Source organism: Rhinolophus sinicus, chromosome 10 (assembly GCF_057876585.1).
Source record: "Rhinolophus sinicus isolate RSI-liver-muscle chromosome 10, RSI-T2T, whole genome shotgun sequence".
In the NCBI taxonomy this organism is placed as follows: Eukaryota; Metazoa; Chordata; class Mammalia; order Chiroptera; family Rhinolophidae; genus Rhinolophus; species Rhinolophus sinicus.
Genome location: NC_142510.1, coordinates 14,125,055 through 14,151,382, shown reverse-complemented (window position 1 = coordinate 14,151,382; position 26,328 = coordinate 14,125,055). Strand labels below are relative to the sequence as shown.

General features: G+C 50.2%; 1 protein-coding gene across 6 annotated transcripts; it reads left to right on the top strand.

Moving 5' to 3' along the window:
- The first annotated feature begins 561 nt into the window (after nucleotides 1–561).
- FLYWCH1 (FLYWCH-type zinc finger 1) lies at nucleotides 562–24,671 on the top strand. Of its 6 annotated transcripts, none has more exons than XM_074323169.2 (11): nucleotides 562–853; nucleotides 2,644–2,760; nucleotides 13,202–13,636; nucleotides 13,775–14,343; nucleotides 15,356–15,787; nucleotides 15,909–16,172; nucleotides 19,071–19,334; nucleotides 20,324–20,596; nucleotides 21,466–21,538; nucleotides 23,492–23,520; nucleotides 23,610–24,671. In XM_074323169.2, exons 4-11 carry the CDS (start codon nucleotides 13,848–13,850, stop codon nucleotides 23,753–23,755), a joined length of 1,977 nt encoding a protein of 658 aa, XP_074179270.2. In that variant the 5' UTR covers nucleotides 562–853; nucleotides 2,644–2,760; nucleotides 13,202–13,636; nucleotides 13,775–13,847; the 3' UTR covers nucleotides 23,756–24,671. The 6 variants fall into 6 exon arrangements, with proteins under 6 accessions (XP_074179270.2, XP_074179263.2, XP_074179266.2 ...); XM_074323165.2 differs by having other exon boundaries at nucleotides 607–853; nucleotides 13,882–14,343; XM_088801323.1 differs by having other exon boundaries at nucleotides 717–853; nucleotides 13,885–14,343; nucleotides 23,610–23,901.
- Nucleotides 24,672–26,328: the final 1,657 nt, after the last annotated feature.

Sequence of the window (26,328 nt, the reverse complement as noted above, 5' to 3'; positions counted from 1 at the left end):
GCGTCCAACAGGAAAATAACTAAATTATGAAGGCAATCATAAACTCATAACATATTTTTTATTTGGCTTCCTACTATAAGGAAGAGCTTTCCTTTCGCCCCCCCCCATTGACTTATTTCCATCAGTATCAGGTCATGGATTCTTATTTTATTCCAGGTTATAATCTATTATCATTATTTATTTTGAATCTCAAATTGGCCCAGCTTGGGGTGGGGTCATTTGAAGGTATCCATGAGGTACGTAAGAAATTTCCTTCTGCTGTGACGGTCCTAAGGATGCATTTAAACAAATGCTCTCACTTTGTGAGCACGAAGTCGAATCCTGGGGGAAATCTGGGGGTCCCAGTTAAGCCCCCACCCACTCGTCTTAGAGCTCCGGAAGCAGGACCCCGGGTCCAAGCTACAGGTCCTACTAGGCTCGGCTCCCGGACGCCGCCACCCAATCCTGGGCTTTCCGGGTGTCTTTTGCGAGCCCTAGCCCCGCCTCCCACGCCGATTGGTTGGGTCGCCAGCTGGGCACAGCGCTGGGAAGACCCGGAGAAGCGGAGTTCCCCCCAAAAGTGGGCTCTGCTGCGCATGCTCACCAGGAGCCCGCTTAGGCGTTCCCAGAGGCGTGCTCCCCGGTGGAATGGCGCGCGCTCGCGACAACCCTTCGGGACAGCGCGCACGGGCACGGGCTTGTTCCCGAGAGTGCAAGTGGGGGCGGGGAACGGGAGTCCGGGTTGCGGTGGCCTGAGGGGCCTGGGTCGCCAGGTTGATGCCTGTGGCTGTAGCGGCGGAGGCCAAAGGATCTGCCGCCTCTCGGTCGCCGGAGAGGGAGGGCCCCGCTGCCGTCGCCGCCCGGCCGGTGCCCGGTGAGGACGCGCCCCAGCGGGTCGGGTGGGGTCGCGGGTCCATGGCTTGGGCGCACCCCCGGCCAGGCTCTTCCGGGGGTCCCAAGGGCTGCTGAAGCTAGGGGGAGGGTTGTCCCCGAGCTCTGCGTCACGGTGCTCAGGCCGCCTCCTTGTCTTTCACTCGGGATTCGCCTCCTTTCTCTTGGCCCCTCCTTCCCTCAATCCACCCAACGGTGGGACTGAACCCTAACACCCCAGGGAGCCCCACATTAGCCCGTCACCCCTGGCGGTGTCTGCCCCATCGCGTATTGCCCCCACCCTCTCACCCACCCCAGCCTGGTCCCATCTTTGCGGCTCCGGAGGTTCCAGTGACCTTGCACTTTTTGCTGTTGTTACACCCCTCCTATTACTTCTGATTATGTAGATTGCCCGCTGTGACTTTCAAACTTGTTTTTTTCAACTTACCCTGAGAAATATGTATTACATGCAAACCCTGTGCCTGTAGATATAGATTACTGAAAGATAAGTTTAAAGGGAAATATTACCTTAACCTCACATGGTGCATCCCGACTTACTTGTACTCTACTTCTATTCTTCTAGTCTATTCTAGTCTATTCTTTCCACTCCAAAAGACTACTGCTAACCCGTGAAATTGATTTCAGGAGCTAATGGGTGTGACCATAGTTCGAAACACTTGCTTTAACCGTCAGTCTTTCTCTTCCTTTAACTCCTTGCCTTTGGAGGATGCTGAGCTCCAATTATCAGAGAATCACGTGTAACCTTCAAAAGGGTATATTTTTATTGTTTCCACATTTCTGCATTTCAGGGCCAAAACCATTTCCAGAACTTGATTTGAATTTTCTGGTTTGATTCAATCAGGTTCCTCGTGTTCCTCTTCCGATAAGCCCCTAGTTAGCCTGGGGGAAGAGATAGTGTGTGAGGTGAGGGCTAGATTGTGGACGCAGATGGAGATGATTTTTACTGGAGAGAGACATGATTCAAGTTGAACTTGAGGAAGATTAACACTCAGCACTGCACTACGTAGGGAGAATTGGAAAACTGAAGCTAGAGGGGAAAAGCATTAAGGTGGCAGTGGGGCTGAAACTCTGAGGTAATGTGCAGTGGAAAGCGTAGAAGATGGCCGGATGAGGTGTAGAGAGAATGAGAGTCGAGAACACATTAGTCCTCGTAAGGGGGGAGTAAAAATAGGTAAGATTCTGGTGGGGGTTTGGGGGCCGGGAGTGCCATTGGCTGGAATCTCCCTTTCTGGAGCCTCTGTATCTCTTAAGTTGTTTTAGAGCAGTGGTTCTCAGGGGACATTCACAAAGTTGGTTGTCAGGACCTGGGGGTGCTCCTGGAATCTAGCAGGCAGAGGTCACAGATGCTGTTAAACATCATTGCCCAGGACAGCCCCCACAACAAAAATTATCTGGTGCAATGAGCCAGACAGAGGTGCTGAGGCTGAGAAGCCCTGCTTTAGAATGGCAGTTCTTAATCTTTATTACCTTCAAGCTCTCCCGGGAATAATTGCCTGTATGCACACTCAGAGGCTGTGCGTCATAGGGGGGTTCACGGGCCAGTCAGTGTGCACCTCTAACCCACATAACTCAGTAATGGGGGAAGATCGGGAGACAGCATTTGGGATAATCCAGGAGCTTTGTTAAATATCAGGACCTTCCCTCCTCCCCTTACACTACTTAGGACCCCTGTTGGGGCCTGGACAAAAAATTCCTTGTTCTTGTGTGATGATTTACAGTTTATAGAAGAATTTCACATACGGTATCTCATTTGCTGCTTTTCCTGTTTCACAGGTGAAACCAGCCCAGAGAGGTGATGGGTTTTGCCCCAGGTCTCCCACCCAGCAAGCCAGCTCTGAGGACCCAGGCGTTGGCAGCTGACGATGGTGGTTGTTGCTCTCGTGTGTGAAGGTAATTCTGTTAATCCGCCATCAGCTGCCAAGCCAGGCTCTGCCTTTCAAGACCTTACCGCTGAGGGCTTGGACCCAGGGTGTCTGAGAGACACCTAACGTTCATGATATTGTGTATCTGTTGGGTGTTGGGTTTACACTGAGCCCTTTGTGACCACCAGCAGGACAGTACTATCAGCAGGCAATCTGAGTGCTGCCCTCAAATTGCTCTGTACCTCAATTTTGGGGGAAGGGGAGAGAGGCTAAGAGAGCAATGAACCCTAAACTGTGAATCTCTTGAACTTTCCGTTTACATCTGCCTGACTTAAAAACACTCCAGATACTCAATAAGTCTTTATTGAGTAAAAATTGAATGTTACAAAATAAACACATTAGGGCCCAAGTATTTACCTTAAAACAATGACCATTCAAAGTAAAAAATTTAAATCTACCTAGAATAAATATACATGTGTATAACAAATAAAAGTTTCATATGGTGATGCTCCCTTTTGCATGCAGTGCAGATTGGTATAGGCTATGTAATTTTTTTAAATTGCTAGAACCCAAAGACGATAGAACCAATGATCAGAGCAATTTGAAAAGCAGAGCCTTAAACCAAAACAAAGGAAATAAAACTCTTTCATGCAAATATAAAATGAACACAGGTGAAAGCTTTTACTCAACTTATTAATCAAGGAACCAATAAGATCTTCAACCAGTTTACAAGAGAACACAAAGAATATTCTAGAAGACTGCATTGTCTAGAATACACTAGACAACTGCATTGTCTAGAATACACCCTTCCAGGTGATAAAATCAGGAATATTAAAATGAATGTGCAGATGGAGGCAAAACTGGCTTCTTCCACTGTGGGGAGAATCGTTTACATGTCTATATTTATTTACCTGGAGAGAGAGAATTTATTGTCCGTAGACTAGATTATTTTGCATTGTTCTCAGTTCTTAGTTCTCATTATTCTCTACAGTACACAGAGTTGTAAAAATAGCTCAAAGGCAACAAAAGGCTAGAATCATATAACCTGGAACAGTGTATTCTAGACAATGCAGTTTTCCATTGAAGAACAAATTTTCCTTACAGTCTCATAATCTCAATGAAAGATGTTTTTTATCACAAAATAAGGCTGGTCTCATTAGATTTGGCCTGATCATTTTCTTAGGTGCAGCAAGTGTGTTAATTCACCACATAAGCCCTCTTGAGTTTGCTTTCCTAGAAGTCTTTGTAAGGAATCAGACTGGATTTTTAAAAGTCTAGAATTTGCTCTCTTGAGGTACAGAAGCCATCGCCAGGTAGCTGTCTCCACCACATTTCACCAGTACTAATAAATTTGGGCAACTTCCTCTCTTTTTGAGGTCTCCAAAATCACCCAAGGTGTCTGAAACTTACTAAATTATTATAGGATCTTTACCAAAAAAGATGAAATCATGATTCTCCCACTGATACAAAATAAACACATGGTAATGATTTTATTTAACCCTTTAACAAGGGAACCTATACAATGTGACAGATTTAAATGAGACAACGGATGTGAAACACTTCATGTGGTGCCTGGCACAAAGAAAATCGGAGATCCCTCCTCAATTGGTCACTTAGCTGCGGGCCACCTGTTTCTCAAGGGCATGTATTCCAGTGTTTCTCAAAGCACAGTCCATGGTCTACCAGCACCAGAGCCTCATGGGGTACTTGTCAAAAATCCATATTCTTGAATCCCTCTCCAGAATTTTGGGTGGGAAATCCAGACACCTGCGTTTTTGTCACATGCCACAGGGTAATTCTTAAGGAGATCAGAATTATAGAAATTGTTGAAATAAAAATTTTGTGAAAACTATATAATTAACCTCTTAGAGGTACTCTTTCTATTTTATTAATTTTTTTAAAAAGTTTTTTATTGAGGAATATTGTGTTTTTCCAGGACCCATCAGCTCCAAGTCAAGTCATTGTTTTCAATCTACTTGTGGAGTCATTGTTTTCTTTCTTTTTTAAAGATATATATATATATATATTTTAAGATTTTTTTATTGGAGAAGGGGAACAGGACTTTTATTGGGGAACAGTGTGTACTTTTGGGACTTTTCCAAGTCGAGTTGTTGTCCTTTCAATCTAGTTGTTTAGGGCGCAGCTCAGCTCCAGGTCCAGTTGCCGTTGTTAGTTGCAGAGGGCATAGCCCACCATTCTTTGCAGGAGTCGAACCGGCAGCCTTATGGTTGAGAGAATGCACTCCAACCATCTGAGCCATCTGACCACCCGGGAGCTCAGCGGCAGCTGATTGCCTTCATTCTAGTTGCAGAGGGCGCAGCTCGCTGGCCTGTGTGGGAATCCAACCAGTGACGTTGGTGTTATGAGCACTGCCCTCTAACCAACTGAGCCAACTGGCTGCCCCTCTATTTCATTTTTTAAACACCGGTCTTAAGCAGGGTTTCTCAACCTTTGCACTGTTGGCATTTTAAACCAGATCCTGGGGGGGGGGGAGGGGAAGGGTGGCATGGAGGCGTGGAGAGGCTGCCCTGGGCACTGTGGGATGTTGAGCAGCTTCTTTGGCCCCTACCCGTGCCCCACCCCCCAGCTGTGACAACCAAGAATGTCTTCAGACGTTGCACAATGTTGCCTGGGGGACAAATCACCCTGACTGAGAATCACCAGTCTTAACCCACTGAACTGTTTTAACTTATTTTCAGAGTTTAGGCCCTGAAGGCGGACTCAGGAAGTTTGAATGCTAACACGGTCTTTTATTGACCTGGCTTTTGGTCTCGGGGACCTAAGATGAAGCCTTATGTTCCTGCTCTGTAACATGAAAGAACGGTAGACTCTAACTGATGAGGCTATTTGGAAGGTAAAATGAAATAACGCACGCAGAGTCCTTAGAGGAGTCCCGGGCACATAGCTGCTCTTTGGTAAATCACAGTCCTTTAGACTCTTGAAGGACGTATCACTTGACAGAAAGCACTATAAGATTTCAGCTGGGTATTTCATTGCTCTCCCCGGTGGTGGAAGAACTGAGAAGCCGAACACGAAATGTGAGTACCCCAGAGATTAGCAGTGGACAGATGCTGCCACCACAGCCACGCTGGGGATCCAGGGCAGCAGGCGGGAGACGGCATAGCTGGAGCCGACAGCACCGGTGGGGCCTCGCCAGGCAGGCAACTATGGGGACATCTTCCTTCCTCCACCCTCTAGTCTCCCATGGTGCCCCACACTGGCCAGATCAGCTGGAAGCCACTATGATAAACTACAGAAATAGCTGGTTCATAGGGACACATTAATGCAGGTGACAAGTTACTCTGAAGGCCTGGCTGCAGCTCTGCCTCAGTTTTTTTCTGTAACTGGCATTTCTCACTTTAAGCCTCAGCTGCTCAGGGCAGAGGGAGGCACCCCATTAGCTCTGGACCAGCTGGGCCTGGGTTCAAGTCCTGGTTCTCTGTAGCTATGCAGTCCTGGACCACTCACTTTAGACGCTGAGCCTCAGTTTCCCCAGAAGAAGAGCAGGGATGGTGATGATGACACTTGGAAGGGAAATTGTTGGGTTATGGTGTGGGAGGTATGGGCTGATGTCATAGGATGTTTGTTCCCAGCTCATGTCCCAGCTGGAGAACAAACAGCATGGTTCGTTTTCTCTCTCTCCCCCCACCTTCAACCCAAGAGGTCTCTGAGTCACTATTCTCTGTCAACTTCCATTGTGTATAAAAGTTTGAAACTTGGGTTTTCAAAAACCTTTTCTTTTTAGTTGATTTTTAAAAATTGCAAAAATAGTACAAAGAATTCCCACATACCCAGTCTCCCCGAATGTCTACATCTTCCCTAACGTACAGCGATCAAATCCAGGAAATCGATATCGGTTCAATACTATTAACCTAAACTACTGACCTTACTCATATTTCACCAGCGTTTCCCAGCATCCTTTTTTCTATTCCGGGATCCCACGTTGCACTTATTTGTCATGTCTCCTTAGTCTCCTCTAGTCTGTGACAGGACCTCAGCCTTTCCTTGTCCTCAATGACCTTGACAGTTTTGAAGTGTCCTGGTCAGTTGCTTTGTAGAGTGTCCCTTCATGTGGTTTATATTAGAATGGGGGTGCACATTTTGGGCAGGAATATCACAAATAACGTTGTGTCCTTCTCAGTGCCTCTTATCAAGGAGATCATGGAGTTGGTGTCTTTTTACTGGTAAAGTTGACCTTGATCATTTAAGGGGGTGTCTGCGGGCTTTCTCCACTGTCAAGTTACTGTCTTTCCCTTTGTAATTAATAAACATCTTAGAGGAAATATCTTTGAGGCTATGCAAGTCCCACAACAGGGACTTTAATATGTTATACTTGATTTTTGTTCATTTCTCTGTTATTTCGTTTATATTACTCTTTATGTTCTTATATGACATCATATCACATAGAAATGTTCCCTGCTTTTTCTGAGAGTTACTGAATTAAAGAAAAAAATACCAAGCAAGGAGATACAGCTTATATCTTTAGAGCATTTAATATTTCCCCACTGTAAAAAGAGTTTATGCACATTGTAAACAATTTTGAAAAAAGCAACAGAAATGTAAGGAAAAAAATTAATCACTATACTTAACTTTGAACAATCACTATACTTTGAACATTTTGAGATATTTCTTCCTAGTTATTTAAGGATTTTTTTACGTCACAAATACATAAAATAAAATTAGTCAATAAATAATAAATATGACCAGAATCAAGAAGAGAAAGAAAAGGAAAGTGTATTGAGGGCTAGATGTGTCCAAGTAATACTTTGGTCTTTTTAAAAAATAAACAAAAAAGCCTTAGCTTAGAAAAGATAGTCTTTGCTGAATTTTTGGAATTCTTATTGAATTATTTTTGTGACACGTTCAAATTCCCAAATTCTTGTTTTGGAAACATTGTGCAGTGTATTTAATTTTTACCAAACATGCCCTGTTTACTTTAAGGAGCAACATCGCCCTCTTGTGGCCTTCTAGAGTATTGCTGCTGAGGACTTAGATGTTTGTTTTCGTAACTCTTATGGGCCTGCATTATGTAATGCTTTGGTCCTTAACAGGGGCTCTATCTGGTCTGCAGGTGGGGCTTCCCACTCTAACGTGGAATAAATTGCAAACAACATATCGAACACAATGTGTGTGCAACAGAAAATAAAGTACGTTAAAGGCACAACTATAAGAATGGAAATAGCTGTGCATTCCAGTGACAGGATTATGGATGATTTATTAGTATTTTGTTCTTAACATTTAAAAAATGTTTTCTGTGTAGTTTTTACAATATAACATTAGCAACTTACAAAATATCTCAATATATAATTCACTGCACCCCTCTCCTTTGATGAGGAAACCAAGCCCAGGAGTGAGAAGCCTGCTTATGGTGTAGAAAACTGGTTTTCATCCAAGTGACCCTGGGGACCTGAGTCATACCTATAAGGACTTTTTAAAACATCTTTAGTGAAATAGATTTACATACCATACAATTCCCCCATCTAAAGTGTATAGCTCAATGTTTTTAGTGTATTCACAGAGTTGTGCAACCATCACCACAATCAATTTTACGTTTTCATTATTACCCCAAAAAGAACCCTCACACTCCTTAGCGTCACCCACTAATCTCCTTCCCCCCAGTCCCGTGCAGCCACTAATGTGTTTTCTGTCTCAATGGATTTGTCTGTTCTGGACGTTTCATATGAATGAATCATACATACTGGCTTCTTTCATGGAGCATCGAGTTTTCAAGGTATCCACATTGTAGCGTGTGTCAGAACTTCATTCCTTTCTTTTGCTGAATAAATTCCATTGTATGGACCACATACAAGCCTGAGCAGGTGTTGCAGAGGGAGAGCTTGGTTTATGGACCCAAAGAGGAGAGTGGTGTCTGCAGAGTTGAGGGAAAGCTGCCAGAAGGCCAGGGTGAGAAAGAGGGGATGTGGGCTGTTCTTGCAAAGTTGAAGGAGGGGTTGTTGGTAGGTTTTGTTTTAGGATACAGGAGACCTAAGAACCTTGCTGGTCTAAATGCAAAGAACCAGCACATTCAGTGAGGTTTGGTGACCAGAGAGAGCAGGACATGAATGGTGGAGAAAGGGCCCCCCTTGGGAAAAAGAGATATGCGAAGAGAAATGGATGGAGACACTTCATTTTCCAAATTAGGATAAAATATGTATGCCCTCTTTATCCAGACAGATTAAGAGTTTATGAAGAGATTTATCTCCAATGGGTAAATTGTGAAACAGATAAAAATTGTAGAATTCTGAATCATGGAGAGATAACTTTAGTTAATCAGAAATCTGCTTTTTCTTTGGGGGGGGGGGCGGTTAGCTCTGTTGGTTGGAGTGTGGTGCTAGTGACACCAAGATTGCCGGTTTGATCCCCGCATGGGCCACTGTGAGCTGCGTCCTCCTTAAAAAAGAAAGAAAGAAAGAAATCTGCATTTTTTTGGAGAACCTCCTTCATCGCTGATGTTAGGTAAATGGGGTATTACTACATATAGTTTGTTACAGATTTCTTTTTTGCGTGTGTGGTAAAATATACACAAAAATGTACAACTTTAATCATTTCTAAGTGTACAGTTCAGTGGCATTAAATACATTCACATTGTTGTGCAACCATCACCACCATCCATTTTTTCATCATCCCAAACTGACACGCTGTACCCATTACACAACTTCCTGCCCCCTTTCCCCCGGTGCCTGGCAACCACCATTTGACTTTCTGTCTCTATGAATTTGATCACTCTAGGTACATCATATAAGTGGAATCATACAGCATTTGCCCTTTTGCGACTGGCTTATTTCATATTACAGACTTTTTAAACATAATTCTCATTTTCTATCCTTTATACTTAATATTTTTGTTTCCCTCACTGGATTACCAGCCTTTTAAACATGATAATCCGAGGGATTTAACATTTGTGTAACATGACACCTGGAGTTCAAAAGTACTTTGATGTCGGCTATTTCACAGCCATGAGTATTATTCCGTCCATCAAAAAGCCAAAATGCCAAAGTTCAGTCACTTGCCAAGAATAGCAGTTGCTGCTGCTGCATAACAAATGGTCCGGGATTTTACTGGCTTAAAATAACTGTAGTGTATCATTGATCAGGGTTCCGTGGGGCTGTCCCTCTGCTGGTTTCCTTGGGCTTCATGTGGCTACACACAGCTGGAGGGTCTGCTGGGCTGGAAAGTGCGAGATGGCTTTCCTCCATGCCTGGCAGTGCCTCTGTCCCCTGCATGTGGCCTCTCACACAGCTTCCTTCTCTGGCAGTCTCAGGACCATGTCCCCTGAGGGCAAGGACTTCCAAATCCCCATAGTGTGTTTCTGCCAGACTCAAGTCACATAGCAAGTGACCGGTCTGGGCTGGAGGCCAGTCTAGATTCAAGACCACAGTGCAAAGGGGCCTGCTGCATACTTTATGGAGATTTGTGGTCATTAAACAATCTGTACTTTAAGGCCTTTTAATAATTGAGAAGGGAACTGTCAATCTAATCCAAATTCTAGTCCATTGCAATACCCAGGCCCTTCCACAGATAGTGGGTGGTCAGTCATAGTTCGTCTTTTGTGGAACTGGAACTTTTTCCGTATCCTTTGAGGCACATGGGTCTTGAATTTAAACAGCAGTTTTAGTTGAGAGGATTGCAATGTCTCCCGACTTGGGGACCCATGACTCCAAGTACAGTTCCACGGGAACGTGGGGGGTTCTTTGCCATGCTGACCCCCGCTGGTCATGGTTGGTCATGCCGAACCCCGCTGGCCTGGAGGAGGCCGGGCTTCGGCGTCAGACAGTCTGAGGCCGAGGCGGTTGGTGTGTGGGGGTCCCTGCAGCCTCCACTTCTGTCCAGCTGCGTGGTGGGGACCGACTGTCCTGTAGGAAAGTGCATGCTGGTTAGACAGTGACCGCACCGCTTTGGGTGGCCTGAGTTGTGTGAAAGGCTTTGTGTGGAAGGGGGGTCCGGGTTCTCTGCCCTTTCGGTGAAAGCCGCAGGGAAGGAAGGAGTGTGGACAGCTTGGGGAGCGTGGGAAGGACGCGGGGCCTGGGACCCGCCGCTTTCTTTCATCCTGGGACCGCGGAGCCTGCGGAGCCTGCGAGCCAGAGGGGCGGGCTGCAGGCGGAGGGATGTGCCCTGGAGCTAATCAGCGAGAGGAGTGGGGGTGGGGCTCAGCCGTAACTCTTTCCTGCCCAGAGCCGCTCTGTCCCGAGAGGCTCCAGCGGCGTGTCTTGCTGCTACCGGTCCCCATGTCCCCCAGGTCCCCGCCCCGCCACGTCACCCTGTGGGACAGAATGGGCAAGACTGGGAAGGACCGCACGGGAAGAGCAGGGATTGGCTTGTCTGGGAACTGGACCGGGACAAGGACGCGGGAGGACAGGCCCAGGCTCCCAACCAGATGTCCCGCTACCTAGCGGATTTCCTTGGGTCTCTCCTCTCAGGAAGTGGCCTTACTGCTGCCCGACGCGAGCGTGTAGTGGGGGACGGTGTCGGCCACGCGGGGACCCTGGAGCCCACACTTGGGCTGACCAGGCATTGGGGAGCTGAATATGGGCCCCACACCAGGGAGCTTAGGAGTGGGAATAGGGAACCAGGAGGAAGTGGAACTGCAGAACTGGGGATGGGGTGACAGCTCACAGTGGGGACACTGAAATGTGAGAGGAGGCCGCCAGTCTTGTCTCTGGGCTATTACTGTGGGAAAGACCCCACAATCCACCTGTGGGGACAGAGCCCCAGAGAGCAGTTTCCAGGCTCTCGGCCTCACGTGGAAAGGTGCTGGCTCGGGTAGTAGATGGCCGTCAGCTGTGGCTAGTTGGCCATCAGCTGTAACCTTTGAGCCATTGGCCACTAATATAACTGCCACGGCTACGTTGGGGAGTCGAGAGTCGAGTCGGTCGGTTGGCAGAAAAGCAGAGAGCAGGTCGCACGTTGTGTGAATCCAGCCTCCAGTGAGACTATAGTGGTAATGACTCCCCTACCTATGGCTCCGTGGGTGTTCCTTTTTTGCCTCACCATATCCTGCGTTCTTATGTGGGGAGCGGGACCAGAGACCCCGCAGGCCGCCCTGCACGACACCACCCACCACTCAGTCCCCCAAGAAGACAGAAAGACTGTTAGGCGTGGCCACAGGAATGAGTCGTGGGAGACCAAAACTGGTGTATTAGAATTTATTTGGTGTATTTGAGCAGCAGGAGGTCAGGTTAGAAAAGACCAAAACCTCTCTGAGAAAGAGGGGTATGGAGTTGTAAAGGGTGGGGGGGGGGGGCGGTATACAAGGCCGCTCCTCTTCCACGCTTCAGGGGCTTTTCGTTGCACTGTTCATTGCAACTGAGGGTGTTGGGGTGTGGCTGTGTCCTCTTGCTCCATATCCTGGTTCCCGTGCCGTTGTCCGGGAATGTTCAGGTCTGTTGATCACGGACTCCTGTGCAAAAAATACAAGCCAGCAGGTACAAGGAAGCAGGGAGCAAGACAGGTTGGCTTCTAAGATAAGATGGTTTCTATTCAGCACATTCCAGGCAGTTTCTCCAGACCTAAGGCGGTTTCTGCTCCTGGCCTAACAAAGACCACCCCACACGGATACCCCTGGACCCATGTCTCCAGATCTGGCCCCCATAGTCCGGCCTTTCTGCCTCTCCATGCCAGGAGCCAGAAAGCCCTCAGTGACTGAGGATTCTCCAGACTCCTCCATGGCCCTGTCCCGGCCCAGCTGAGGCAGTGCCAGGAGCAGCTCAGGCACAACGTCACTGTCTTCATGGGGCCCGGGCATCTCCTGAGAGCTGAGGCATGGGGGTTGGTGGCCTCTGGGATGGGGGCTGGGTCTAGGTGTGAATCCAGAATCCCACCTCCCAGGGCCAGCCTTCCCTTCTGTGGTCTGCGGTGTCAGGATGAAGGACACAGGGTATTCTGAGAGAGTCAGTGACCTCAGCTCCTGTCCCCAGTGCCTGTCTCAGATGCTTGGTCCTCAGGAGCACCAGTGACTATTATCCTGGACCAGGTACACCACGTGCCATGTGGGGATGGGCTCTGGTCCCACCGGGACTGGACTCCCAGCTCTGCTGCTTCGTGGTGTATCTGTGTCCTCATCTGTAAATTGGGACAATAAGAATGATAAATTTTCATAACATGGGGCTGGAAGTTTAATGGAAAAACCTGTGAAACCCTTGGCCCTGTATTCAGCACCCAGGGGCTTCGATTCATAGTAACCCACAGTTATCAGTACCTTAGTCCTCCAACAGCCCCCCGAGAACCCTATATTTGGCACATTTTGCATCCAAGGAAAGTGAGGTTTGGATGGGGGACAGGTAATGTACCCAAGGCTGCCAAGAGAGGAATTGGCTGAACAGAAGCAGAAGCACAGGCCCAGCGTTCTCCAGCTCCGTTCAGGTCTTTGCCCAGCCTGGTGCCCCATCTACCCGACCTGTACCCCAGATCCATTCTCCTAAGCCTCAGGCCCTAGGGCTTCTCCACTGATGAGGTTTTGCCTCCTCCCTCAGGACAGAGCCCTGGACTGCCAGGTTCGTTGCCAGGGAGGAGGAAGAGAAATCCATCCGCTGGGGGCTGAGTGTGGCCTTCGGGACAGGCCATTGGTCCCGAAATGCCCCTGCCTGAGCCGAGTGAGCAGGAGGGCGAGAACGTGAAGGCCGGCCAGGAGCCGTCCTCTGAGTCCCCTGAGACGGGCACAGATGTTGTCCCCATAGCCCCCATGAAACCCAAGGAATTCTCCAATCTGGTCCTGCTAACGGCCTCCACCGAGAATGGGGATGGGTTGGGCTGCCGACCCAAAGGAATGCACTGTGTCATGTCCCTGGAGCTATCTGGCCCTGACACCCTGGCCAGGACCCTCCAGATCCTGCCGGCGGAGGAGCAGGGAGGGACAGTCCAGCAAAGACCCCAGGCCCCTGAGCAGAGACGCGGCAAGCCAGACACAGGTGAGTTCCAGGCCTGCTACCCCTGGCCCTGCATGCTCATGCTTTGGCCCCTGTGCATCCCTCTTTCCAGCGGGGTGACCTTGGCTCTTCCATCTGTGTACTGAGCCAAGCCTCGTCTCTAATTTGACCTTGTCCTAGGCTGATGTGATGATCCTCATCTGTGTCCACCCCCCATCGCTCCCGTCTATGTCCCTGGCCACAAGTTTGCTCCATGTCAGCTAACTCGGCCCTCTCCTTGCCCTCAGCAGCCCCCAAGCCCCTGGAGTTCCTGAGGACCCCATTCGGGGGCCGCCTGCTGGTACTTGAGTCCTTCCTGTACAAGCAGGAGAAGGCTGTGGGGGACAAGGTGTACTGGAAGTGCCGACAGCACACCGAGCTGGGCTGCCGGGGCCGGGCCATCACCCGAGGCCCACGGGCCACGGTGATGCGGGACCACTGCCATCCGCCTGATGAGGAGGGCCTGGAGGCCCGGCGCCAGCGACAGAAGCTGCCCAGCCCAGCCCTGCCGGAAGGCTTGGGGGGTCCCGCAGGCCCTGGAGGCCTGGTGGAGGAGCCACTCGAGGGGTTGGGTCCGTGGCTGTGCCCTGAGGAGCCGGAGCCTGCCCCTGGGCTGGTGCTGAGCAAGCCCGCCCCAGAGGAGGATGAGGGACTGCGAACACTGGCGCTGCTGAGCTTGCCTCCGAAGAAACGCCCGACACTGGGCATTGGTGAGTGCCTCCCACCCCAGCTCCACCCTGGGGCGGGCAGGCCCTGTCCTGTGCCCAAATATTATAGAAATGGAGGGTCCCACATGGTTTTTTAAATGTGCTCCAAGTCAAAATGACTTTTAAAAATATCAGCATGTCCCAGCAATCATTAAGCCCATGGGCTAGAACTAGAACCACTGAACCAGGGGTTCTGGGTTCTTCTGGAATTTTCCGATGCCACAGGTTCTGGTGTGGGGTCCAGAAACATGAATTTGAACTGGCTCCGTGTGATTCTGATAACCCATGAAGTTTGGGAAGGTCAGCCTGGTGGGAGAGTCTTGAGCTTTGGGTCCCAGGTTCAAGTTCCAGTCCTACCTCATGGAGTTGGGTAACCTCAGAACATTTGCTGAACTTCTGGGGTTTCAGGAGCTTTATCCTAAGATGGGCGATAGCCTAGGTGTCAGGGAATTCGGCATTTGACTCGTGGGAAGTGCTCAGCCCTGGCGCAGTGCAGTGGCACTGAGTAACTAGTAGCTGGAATCTTCGTGCAGTTTTTTATTACCAGTAACTGGGAGGTGGGCCTGGTCCCAAAGGCTGAGTGCCTTCGGACCTGGAAAGGATTCAAGGACTCAAGGGTTTAAGGCAGCCAGTGGGACGGGACGAGGGAGAGGAACTTGTTTTACACTGTGTATCTTTTGGTACCACTTGTATTTTATGGCATATGCACATATTACTCAAAAATTAGATAAAATTTTCAAACAAACTCTATGAAAAAGTATGGCCAGGAGTGACTGAGCACGTAGTCTGTGGAGTCAGAGCCAGCTCGGCCCTTCCAGGTGTGTGACCTTGGACGTGGCCTCCTCACTGACCGCCAGGCGAGGAACCACACGTGCCCCTTGGGTCTCTTGGTGGGGGGCGGGGAAGGTCAGTAGGATGCATTTGGACTGTGCACGCCTGGCCACGTGTTCTACTACCAGTAGTCACAGTGCCTGGCCTCCCCTCGGCCAGCGTGACTGCCCGATTCCTCCTCCAGGACAGCGCCCTTCCCTGGAGTTCCTGAGGACCTGCTATGGGGGCAGCTTCCTGGTACATGAGTCGTTCCTGTACAAACGGGAAAAGGCTGTGGGGGACAAGGTGTACTGGACGTGCCGGGACCATGTGCTGCACGGCTGCCGCAGCCGAGCCATCACGCAAGGCGAGCGGGTGACCGTGATGCGTGGCCACTGCCACCCACCCGACATGGAGGCCCTACAGGCTCGGCGGCAGCAGGAGAAGGCCATGGCGACACTGAAGGCCAGGCCGGGTGGCCCCGGGGGCCAAGTGGACAAGCTGCTCCAAGGTGTGGACAGCCTGCTCTACCGCAGAGGGCCAGGTACCCTGACTCTCACCAGGCCCCGGCCCAGAAAACGCGCAAAGCCCCAGGCCCTGCAGAGGTCCCCCACCGAGGACCAGGATGCGGACCTGGGTAAGTCTTCCATACCCACTGACCAGAGGGAAACCAAGTGGGGAAGGGGCCTCAAGTCTCACTTCCTGAGGGCCTGGGAGGACGGAGGGGGTGGCATTAGGCCTGGCCCGTTTCTCCCCAGGAGGCCCTGAGTTCCTGAGGACCCCTCTGGGAGGCAGCTTCCTGGTGCACGAGTCCTTCCTCTACAGGCGGGAGAAGGCCGCTGGCGAGAAGGTGTACTGGACGTGCCGGGACCAGGCCCGCATGGGCTGCCGCAGCCGGGCCATCACCCAGGGCCATCGGGTGACCGTGATGCGTGGCCACTGCCACCCACCCGATCTTGGGGGCCTGGAGGCCCTGAGGCAGCGGGAGAAACGCCCTGGATCGACCCAGAGGGAGAGTTCAGGTAGGACAGACGAGTAGGCCTGGAGACCCAGCCAGCCAGCCTTTCCCTCTTGACCCCATGTCCCCCAGCAAGCACCCTCCCCTTCCTTACTGGGAACACTCTGGGAGGAGTTACAGCCCTCTCCTCTCACTCTTCCCTTCCCTTGCCTCCTCTCACCCACCTCACCACATTCCCTGACCGGACTCTGGATGGCTGGTCGCTCCTGCTCACTCAGGTGGTCCTCACCCTCCTGCTCACACCAGCCCGAGCTGACCCAAAATCTCTGCAGCACACGATCAACCCAGGCTCCCTTTCCTCCTCCTCCTCCTCCCTTCTTTTTCTTAAGAATTTATAGGTTCATAAAGGAAGCGAATTGGACATGGCAAGTTTCTCATTTGTATGTGTGAGTGGATAACACAGTGCCTAGTAACAAGCACGTCCTACAGACCAAGTGCTTGAAGGACGGAGGGTGATGTTTTCATGTGATCAGTGAGCTACTTCTCTCCTCCAGCTCTTCTCCGTAAATATTTATCGTCCCTAGAGGAGGGTCACAGCCCCTCTCTTTTCCTCTTTGTCCGCTTGGTGAGCCCCACAGGACCTGTTTGGACTCTCAAGGTCACAATCAGGTAAATGATCCTGTGATCATCTTGCTCAGAAGAACAGCTTCGGCCCAGGCTTTTCTACTTACCCAGCTCTTCGTTCATGTCCACGAGACACCTGCCTCTCCTTCCGGGGTCCCAGTCCTATCATTTACTGAGTGATCTGAGTCACCTTAGTCTTTTTGGCCCAAAATTCTCTCAAACTTGAGATCTCTGATTTTATTTCCTTCTGATTCTTTTTATTCCATTTCCATGTAACTTCTGTGTACATGAAGACAAAGCTACAAGGCATACGGAAGCTCCACCCCATCCCCACCCCCAACTCCCACCCCAAATAACCACTCTGAGCTCCTTCCCTTGTTTCTTTGGGTATCTGCTGCCCTATTTCTTAAAACGTGCTTCTACCTCTACCAACTGGTTCTTTAATCTCTTGTTGACTTCCAATGATCGAGAAAGTAAAGCTTCAGCTGTTACCCGCCGTCCCCATTCTCTGTGCAGTTACTGCAGTTTTTTTTGGTTTTATTACATAAATCTGCTCATGGCTGAGCTGGGAATACACTGCAATTGTTTCTTACTCACACAGCTCTTTGTTTTCTGGGCAGTCCAGCAACCACTTTATTTGTTGGCCTGGTGTTCTGTGTGCCCACTTCTCTTCGTCACACATCGGGTCAGCGCAGCTGCAGATAGCTCCAGGCTTTGCTCCGACCCGCTTCCGCGTCTCCCCAGGATCCCCTGGCTGGAACCCATGTCTCTGGGCTCTGTTTCTCTTGCTTGTTTTACCCCCTTATCTTGCAAAGTCCCTCCTCTCGTCACTCCCCGAGCAAGAGTCCCTGGAGGCCACACCATGGAGACCACACGTGTCTGAAGGTGTCTTGATGGAGAGCCTGGCTGTTTGTGGAGCTCCAGGTTGTAAATCCCTTCCATGGTTGTCGGGTCTGTTCTTGAATGACCTCTAGCTTTCTGAAGACTGATCCTACGCACCCGATGGGTCTTGGCTTGGAGTTTTAGGGCCATGTCTCAGTACCTGGGCTGGTCAGTGCCCACGGGAACCTCCCAGAGTGGTATGAGCCTGGCTGCCGGCATTCTGGGACTTGAGCAGGGAAAAGGAGCAGGTAGCACGTTCCAGATGAAGATTTCCACTTCCTCTTCCCCCTCCCTGAAGACTCTTCCTCCCCCAGGTGCAGACATCCTTCTCTCATTGCTCTTCATACAAACAACCCACACGCAGGCCCCCTGTGGAGGGCTGCCCTAGACCCCACCTTCAGAGGGACCTGCGGCCTCCCAGACTCGGCCACTGGACTCCACTGTTCCCAATGGCTTCCCCTATAGGCTGGTTTGCAGAGTCTGTGACCACGTGTCCTCCCCCATCCCAGCCTCTACCATTCTGTCAGCATCTCTGCGGGCTGACCTCTCCTCTCCGCTCCTCTCCAAATCTCTGGCCTGGTGCTCTGTACCTTCATCATTCCTCAGGGGACATTTTCATTTCATTGGGTTCAGGAGAAGCAGAAACATGGCCCAAGGTCACCGAGGTAGATTCTACAGCCAGATGCCCCCACCTGATCCCCACGCTCTTCAGGGTTTTCTCACGCCCGTGGCTTCTGCTGCGCCAACAGACGCCTCAGTCTGTCTCCAGCTCCTCTGTGTGGTCCTTGTGCCTGGATGGAGAGAAGGGGGTCCTCTGGGCAGAAAGCTGCAGCCACTTCCCTCTCAACAAGTCCAAGACATGGCCCACACCACTGCTTGCCTCCTCCTGCTGCCCTCGGGTCAAATCCCCACTCAGCCCAGCTGCCAGGGGTGTCTACACTTCTATAGCCCATTGCTCGCTGCACACAAGGCACCGAACACAACACCCATTTCACTCCCGATTGCTTGTCCCCCAGAGGAGCTGTCACTTATTTCCCCATCTCAAGAGGGACACGTGGCCGCCTGTGTGCGTCCCGTTGCAGGCACCTGGGATAAGCAAGTGGATGTAGCAAAGACGCCACCTTCATGAAGGCGCCATGAAGTGGAGGAACAGCCCTCCTCCTTCAGGGGCCTCTAACTCACAAGTCCCCCGCCTCCCTTCCCTCCAGACTCAGGAAAGGAGCCCTGAGGAGCTGAGGCTAGGCTGGCTTTGGGGCTGGGGGATCTGTGTCCTGGGCTCCAGGGCCATCTTGCTGTAAGGGGGTGGGTTCCGCATGAGGTGAGGGCCATGGGATTCAATCCAGGAGCCATGCTGCTCTGGCTGTGAGAACAGGGCCCCTACCCACCTCACCGTTCTGCTCCAAGGCTTCCACTCCAGGCTCTCCCACTCCTAACCGCCTCCCCTGTTTCTCCCCAGGAGGCCCTGAGTTCCTGAGGACCCCTCTGGGAGGCAGCTTCCTGGTGCACGAGTCCTTCCTCTACAGGCGGGAGAAGGCCGCTGGCGAGAAGGTGTACTGGACGTGCCGGGACCAGGCCCGCATGGGCTGCCGCAGCCGGGCCATCACCCAGGGCCAGCGGGTGATGGTGATGCGTAGACACTGCCACCCACCCGACCTTGGGGGCCTGGAGGCCCTGAGGCAGCGCGAGCAGTTCCCCAGCCAGGCCCAGAGGGAAGGCTCAGGTGTGGGCAGGCGCTGGGCCCTGGTCTCCCTGCTGGCCTGGCAACCCCCTAGGCCCACCCCTGAACACAGGCTGCGAGCTGCCTGCTGGGACCTTCCATCCATGGCCCATGTCCAGTGGGGTCCAGCCTTGCACATCAGTCTATCCACCTGGGCTGTGAGCTCCCTGAGGGCAGAGCTCACTAAGGACACCCATGGCACTCGTCCCAGTCTGGGATGGGCTATCAGCAGGAGAAACCCACTCAGAATGCTGGAGAAAAAGGGGTGGTGACTGGGGTGGCATTATCGGCAGCTGCAGGAAGTGCTCAGTACCCATTTATGGGGCAGTGTGCCTGGAACTTGGGAACCCTCCGTGTTTCCTCTCTGGGTCTCTTTCATGTCTGTTTTTCTCTGTCTCCTCTCCATCCCCGCCCCACCCACCCAGTTCTCTATGGCCACCCCAAACCCAACATTGCATGACTTTCCAGTTAAGGTTCTTAAAAGTCTCAAGAGAGACAGTTGATTGGTTGCCAGCTGGCCACAGGGAGGGTGGACAGGGAGCTGGGAATCCCCTGGTGCAAAAGGTCCAGACCAGCCATAGGCCTCCCAGAATGCCCCAGCCCAGCCCCTGCCCCAGGGCACTTGCCAGCAAGTTTGGAGTCCCTACCAAGTCAGGAGAGGCCTGCAGGAAACTTGGGGTTTAGGTAGCTGCAGGGCTAGCCTCCCTGGGCAGCACCAGAGACCTTAGAGACAGCCATTCTTCACTCGAGGGTATTAGAGCTGTGGGCCCTGGGCTGGTGACTTGGGCTTTAGTCCCCAGGGCCCTGTAGCACAGGCAGGGGTGGAGGGCAAGGACCAGAGTGAATCTTCAGTGGGGAAGGGATCACAGTGTCCTGGCTGTTGCAGGCGAGTGGGACAAAGAAAACAGTCTCTATCGCTGGCGCCCAGGCTCCATCCTCTGCTTCCAGGGCCTGGCCCACGCACTCCACTCACAGCTTTGCGTTCCTTCCAGGAACCCTCCAGCCTCTGGAGTTCCTGAGAACTTCCCTCGGGGGGAGGTTCCTGGTGTATGAGTCCTTCCTCTACAGAAAGGAGAAGGCTGCCGGAGAGAAGGTGTACTGGATGTGCCGCGACCAGGGCCGACTGGGCTGCCGCAGCCGGGCCATCACCCAGGGCCAGCAGGTGACCGTGATGCGTGGCCACTGCCACCTGCCCGACCTGGCCAGCCTGGAGGCCCTGAGGCAGCGGGAGCGGCTCCCCAGCACAACCCAGCAGGAGGACGCAGGTACAGACTGGGACGGGAGGCAGCGGTGGGGTACAAAAGAGCTGTGGGATCATGGTCTCAGCCAGCCCAAGGTTCAGGCACCTCGGGGGACAAGCACCATCTGGGGAGCTTTGTGCCCTGGCCTTTCTGCCTCTCCAGAGTCTTCTATCCTCTCTACTGGCTCCTTCTCCTTCTCCTGAAAACCCACCTAAATTTGTCCCATCCTTAAAAACAAACTACCATTTTCTCTTTTATTTCAAGAGGTCTTAATTTACTATGGATTGTCATCTCTTTTGAAAGTCTGATGAACAATATAGACCAGCCAGAAGAATGTACCGATGTGTGTGCATATGAACACGCACACACGCATGTAAAGTTTTGCAAATAATTAACTATTAACCTGAAGCGGGTTCCCATCACATAAACAGAATATAAAACCAGTCTTTAGAAAGCATTGTGTGTCTCATACCAATTCATGCAAATGTTAAAGGCCACATCTTCTAAAGTACAGAAATTAATCCAACCTGTATAAAACAACCAGAAGAAACTTGATTTCTGCCTAAAACAAAAAAATATTTCCTTGAGAAAGCCATTGTTTGGCTTAAATAGGAAGTGGAAGTTGTTGGATGCCTTTGATGTGATAAAGGGTGGAGCATCTTTGATACCTGGTTGATTCCCAGTTTGATCACAAGGGCTGCAGACTGACGCTTATTTTGCCAGGCACAGATAGTTTGGGGCTTCCCAATGACTCCCCAAATCAACATCATTCTACCTGGTTTTCTTTATCCTTAAGGCCTTGAGGTCATCATTACAAGGTGTGTACCATTGGCTCTAGAAGTTTCCACAAGAAAAGAATTATTAATCCATGTTTTCAATTTTTTTTCCCTCAGAAAAGATCAAACTTGTGCCTAAAGTTCAACTGTGCTTCAAGACTTGTTCTCCTGAAAGCCAGCAGATTAATGGGTAATTAATTGTATTAGTTATCTAATGCTGTGTCACAAATTACCCCAAAACTTAGTGGCTTAAAAGGACAAATATTTACTGTCTCCCACAGTTTCAGTGGGTCAAGATTTCAGGAGTGGTTGGGCAGCGTGGTTCTGGCTCAGGGTCCCTCCTAAGGTTGAAGAAAAGATGTCAGTCGGGGTTGCAGTCCTCTGAAGGCTTGAGTGGGGCTGGAGAAACTACTTCCAAAATAGCCCATTCACTCACAAGGCTGTGGGCTGGAGGACTCAGTTCCTCACCACATGGACCCCTCCTTAGGGCTGCTTGAGTGTCCTCAGACATGATAGCTATCTTCCCCCAGACGAGTCATCCGAGAGAGAGAGCAGAGCAAAAAAATTGCCAACAACAGCAGATTCCATATTCTTCTCAAGCACACGTGGAACATTCTCCAGGGTCAATCATATTTAGGCCATAAAACAACTCCATAAATATAAAAGGATTAAAATTATACAAAGTGTATTATCTGACCACAGTAGAATGAAACCAGAAATCAGTAACAGAAAGAAATTTGGGAAACTCACAAACATGTAAAAATTAAACAACACTCTCCTAAATGACTCAAAGAAGAAATCCCAAGGGAAATTAGAAAACACATTGAAATGAACAAAATGGAGATGCAGCATGCCAAAACTTATGGGGTGCAGCCAACCAGTGCTTAGAGGGACATGTATAGCTGTAAATACTTACATTAAAAAGGGAGAAAGATCTCAAATCAATAACTTAAATATACATGTTAAGACACTAAAAAAGAAAAAAGTAAACTAAAGCAAGTAGAAGGAAGGAAAAGGTAAAGATTAAAAATTAATAGAGAAGAGAAAATTAACAAAAGCAAAGGTTGGTTCTTTGAAAGGATCAACAAAATGGACAAACCTTTAGTTAGATTGACCCAAAAACATTTTTTAAAGGTAAAGAAGACTCAAATTATTATAATCAAGAACAGAAGAGGAGACATTACTACCTACCTCACAGGAAAAAAAGGATTATAAGGGAATACTAGGAATAACAGCATGCCAACAAATTAGATAACTTCAATGAAATGAAAAAAATTCCTAGAAAGATAAGCTACCAAAACTGATTCAAGGAGAAATAGAAAATCTGAACAGACCTATAACAAGAGATTGAATTAGGAATTTTAAAACTTCCCACAAAAAGCGCAGGCCCAGAGGAATGACTTCATTGGTAACTTCTAACAAACATTTAAAAAAGAATTAACACCAGTCCTTTACAGACTCTTCCCAAAAATATGAGGAGGGAGAGGACTTTGGGGTTAGTGAAAATGTTCTAAAAGTGATTGTGGTGATGGATGCACAACTCTGTGAATATACTACACTAAAACCATCAAATTTTGCACTTTACATGGCTGAACCGTATGGTTTGTGAATTACAGGTCAATACAGCTGTTAAAAATAAACAGAGAAGAAAGGAAGCCACATTGACTTTATGTCTGTTGTCACACCCCTTCACTCCTGCTTTACTCTGTTCCTTAGAAGCTAGTCACCACATCCAGCCAACACCCTACCAGCCAACACCCTAGGAGAGGAATTAGGCTCAAATTTGCAAACATGTTCTAAACCCATCACAGTAATACAGGAAAACTCTGTGTTTCTTGACAAAGAATCTTGAACAGGCCCGGCGACTTCTGGAGCAGGAGATGGGACTTCTCAGGAGTGTTGGTGTTTCCTCCCAGGACATGCTGATATAGAAAGCTGGGAATTCCCAAATTATATGGCAATGGAGCAATCTCATGTGTTAAAGGAGTTGATAAGGTGTATGTATACGAGTGTGTGTGTATAAAAATGATCTGGTTGATGGTTTTCTCTAGAGGAAAGGATTATAGGAATCCTTAACTTTCTATGTTATCTATTTCCACTATGTTTGGATTTTTATAATGAATATGTGTTTCTTTGTAATCAGGAAGGTCAAAGATACCGTAAAACCTGACGGTGAGTCCCAGTGAGGCCAATCTCCTCCCCGACTCCAGCAGAGGAATTGCATGTGTCGCCAGCGTCATGGATGCTTTCTGTCCACGCAGGATCCCAGCATCTCCCACCTGTTAGCTGTTGCTGGACAGAAGCTCTCTTTCACTCTTTCAAAGCATCGATGACCTTCACACTTCCTCAAGAGGCCTCCCAGGAAGAATACTCTGATGGTATCTTCGCTGATGGTATCTTCGTGTAGGCAAAGAAAAGCGCTGGGAGCTGGCGTCTTGCAGAGACCTGGCAGCTTACAGGTGTGCGTGATGTGGGGAAGGCCTGACCTCCGAAAGATCTGAAGAAGCATCTTTTGACAAAGTCACTCTTCCCTGCTCTGCCCCCCGCCCAAAGCCACAAACACCCATCTGTTTTCAGAGCACTCGACTTTGCCAAGGACTTTCCGGTTGGGTGTGGCCCTGCTTTGGCCAGGGCATGTTTAGGGAAGTTCTTTCTTCTTGGAGCTGAGCTGAGCTTCATAGCTCCAGCTGCCTAGGTGTTGTCTGGACAGGTGCCAGATGGACCTTTGTGCCCCTTGGCCACCAGCTGCTGGGGCATGGCCATCCCTCATAGTAACAGAGCAGGCCAAACCAGAGGCCCCACTACACAGTCTATCGGACTTTCTTTCCTTCACTGTTTTCCTAATTAAATTAAACCCAGTGTCCAGCATCCCCACGGCAGGTGTCGTTCCTGGCAGTGGGAGCCAGCCCAGACGTCTGCAGGAAGCCAGCGCTGGGCAGACTACCTGGCTGAGGCCAGCCATGTCCTAGGTCACCCGCATTCATCTGATGCAGGAGGAGAGGGAGACCCGGATGGCAGTGGAGGCGCGTTCCTTTCTCCAGTCTGGTCTGGCAGGTCCAGGAAAAGCAGGCTCATGGGCCCCAGGAACTCCACAGGCTGCTGCCTGCTAACACGGCCTCGTCCTCGACCAACCTCAAGGCTCCTTGCCCCCAGCCTATAATTGTAGAGGAAGCGTACATGTCAGCGTACATGTCAGCGCTCCCCTCTCTCCTGGCAAGCTGGCCATGGAGCCTGCCATCTAGCTGTAGGACAGTGACACCTCAGATGCACCCTCCTGGCCCTCTGCTATCCATTTCCCCCAATAAACCTTGTTTTGTATCTCATCGTGTAGAGCTGGTGTGTGTGTCCGCATCCCCTTTGCATCAACAGCTGCCATCGCGAAGCCACATACTCCACAGATGTCAGCGCCACGTTGTTGGAAAATGGCATTTGGCTCAGTCCCCAGAGGAAGGGGAAACTCACACAAGGCTGAGGTGCCCACTGAGAAGCAGAGTGCAGCCATTGCTGCCTGCAGAGCCTGCACCGTCTGCCTGCTCTGCAGCCTCCATAGTAGGGCCTCTGCAGGGCCAGTGACTTCCCTAGTCCCACGTCCCCCAGCCATCATCTCGGCTGGGTTCTAGGTGCCCAGAAGTTGGGGTGTGGTGCCAGAAGGATCGCAGGAAGACACAGACTTCTTCCGTCCTGGACATTCACGTTGAAGGGCTGGTATACTCTCCCTTCACCTTAGAAGATGGATGCTTTGTGTTGCTCAGACTGAGAACGCCAAAATGGACATGAATTTGAAAACTGCTGTCGCCTTGGGTGGCCCCACTGCCACTCAGCCACTGAACTCCAGAAGTGTTCCCCTCCTAAGTCTACTTCACAATTCCAGAGCCAAAGAGATGTCCCTTGCCCCGTCACTGTCACAGAATAAAATGCATGGGGCAGATCCCTCTTCTGGAAGCTGGCCCCCTCTGCAGACAGCGACATCTTAGAGGGGCCGTTCTGTACTTCCCTGCTCCTGCTCTGCTGCTAGTTTCCCCCAATAAACCCTATTATGTCTGCACTGTGTGGCACAGATGGTGTCTCTGTGCCCCTTTGCATGACAGTACATAACATCTCAGTTATTAAATTTAAAATAAAAAGTTCACAAGGATTAACAAAAGTATCAATAAGGAACTCAAATTTGAAAAATGGGGAGCAGTGGCTGGCTCTAGGAGCCCCGGCCCCCAGCCCCTGCCCCAAAAGGTTATAAGGTGAGCATCACAGAAATGCTTCTCATGGCCTCACTCCTCCTCTGGCCCCAGCCCAGCCTGTGTCCTCATGCCCTCTGTCAGAAAGGCTTCTGCAGGGTGGCACTAAGGATCTCTTTGTCACTAAAGTCAGCAGATGCTTCTCAGAGCTCACCCTCTTCGTTCCCTCCTCTGGGCTCCCCATCCCCCTCCCAGCACCCCTCCTAGCCTCCCTCAATGGTTCCTCCGACTTGTAAGCTTGGTGGTTGGTGTTATGGAGACTGGACCTCAGCCCTTTTCTGCCCGGCCACTTTCAGGGTTCATGGTTTGTAAGTCTGCAGCACCAGGCTGGCCCTCCCTTCTGCAACCAAACCTGTGTGTCCAGCTGCCTCCAGACCCCTGGCCCTGGGTGTCCCGTGGTCACCGAGTGTAGGCAGCAAAAGGGAGTGTCTACCTGTTGTCCTCTTCTTCTGATGGTCCTACCACAAAGAGAAACCCAGAGACGTCCTCAACACTACTCTGCCTGTCCCTATACATTACATCAGTTGTCAGCCCACCAGTACCACCCTGCCTAGTTCTTTCTTTTTTAGTATAAGCTTTACTGAGATGTAATGCACACATCTAACTCACCCAATAGGTCATCACAGATATAATTAGCTAAGATGAAGGCATACTGGAATCGGATGAGCCCTAATCCAATGAGTAGCATCCTTCTAGAAAGGGGAAATTTGGACACAGACACACACACACAGGGAGAATGCCATGTGAA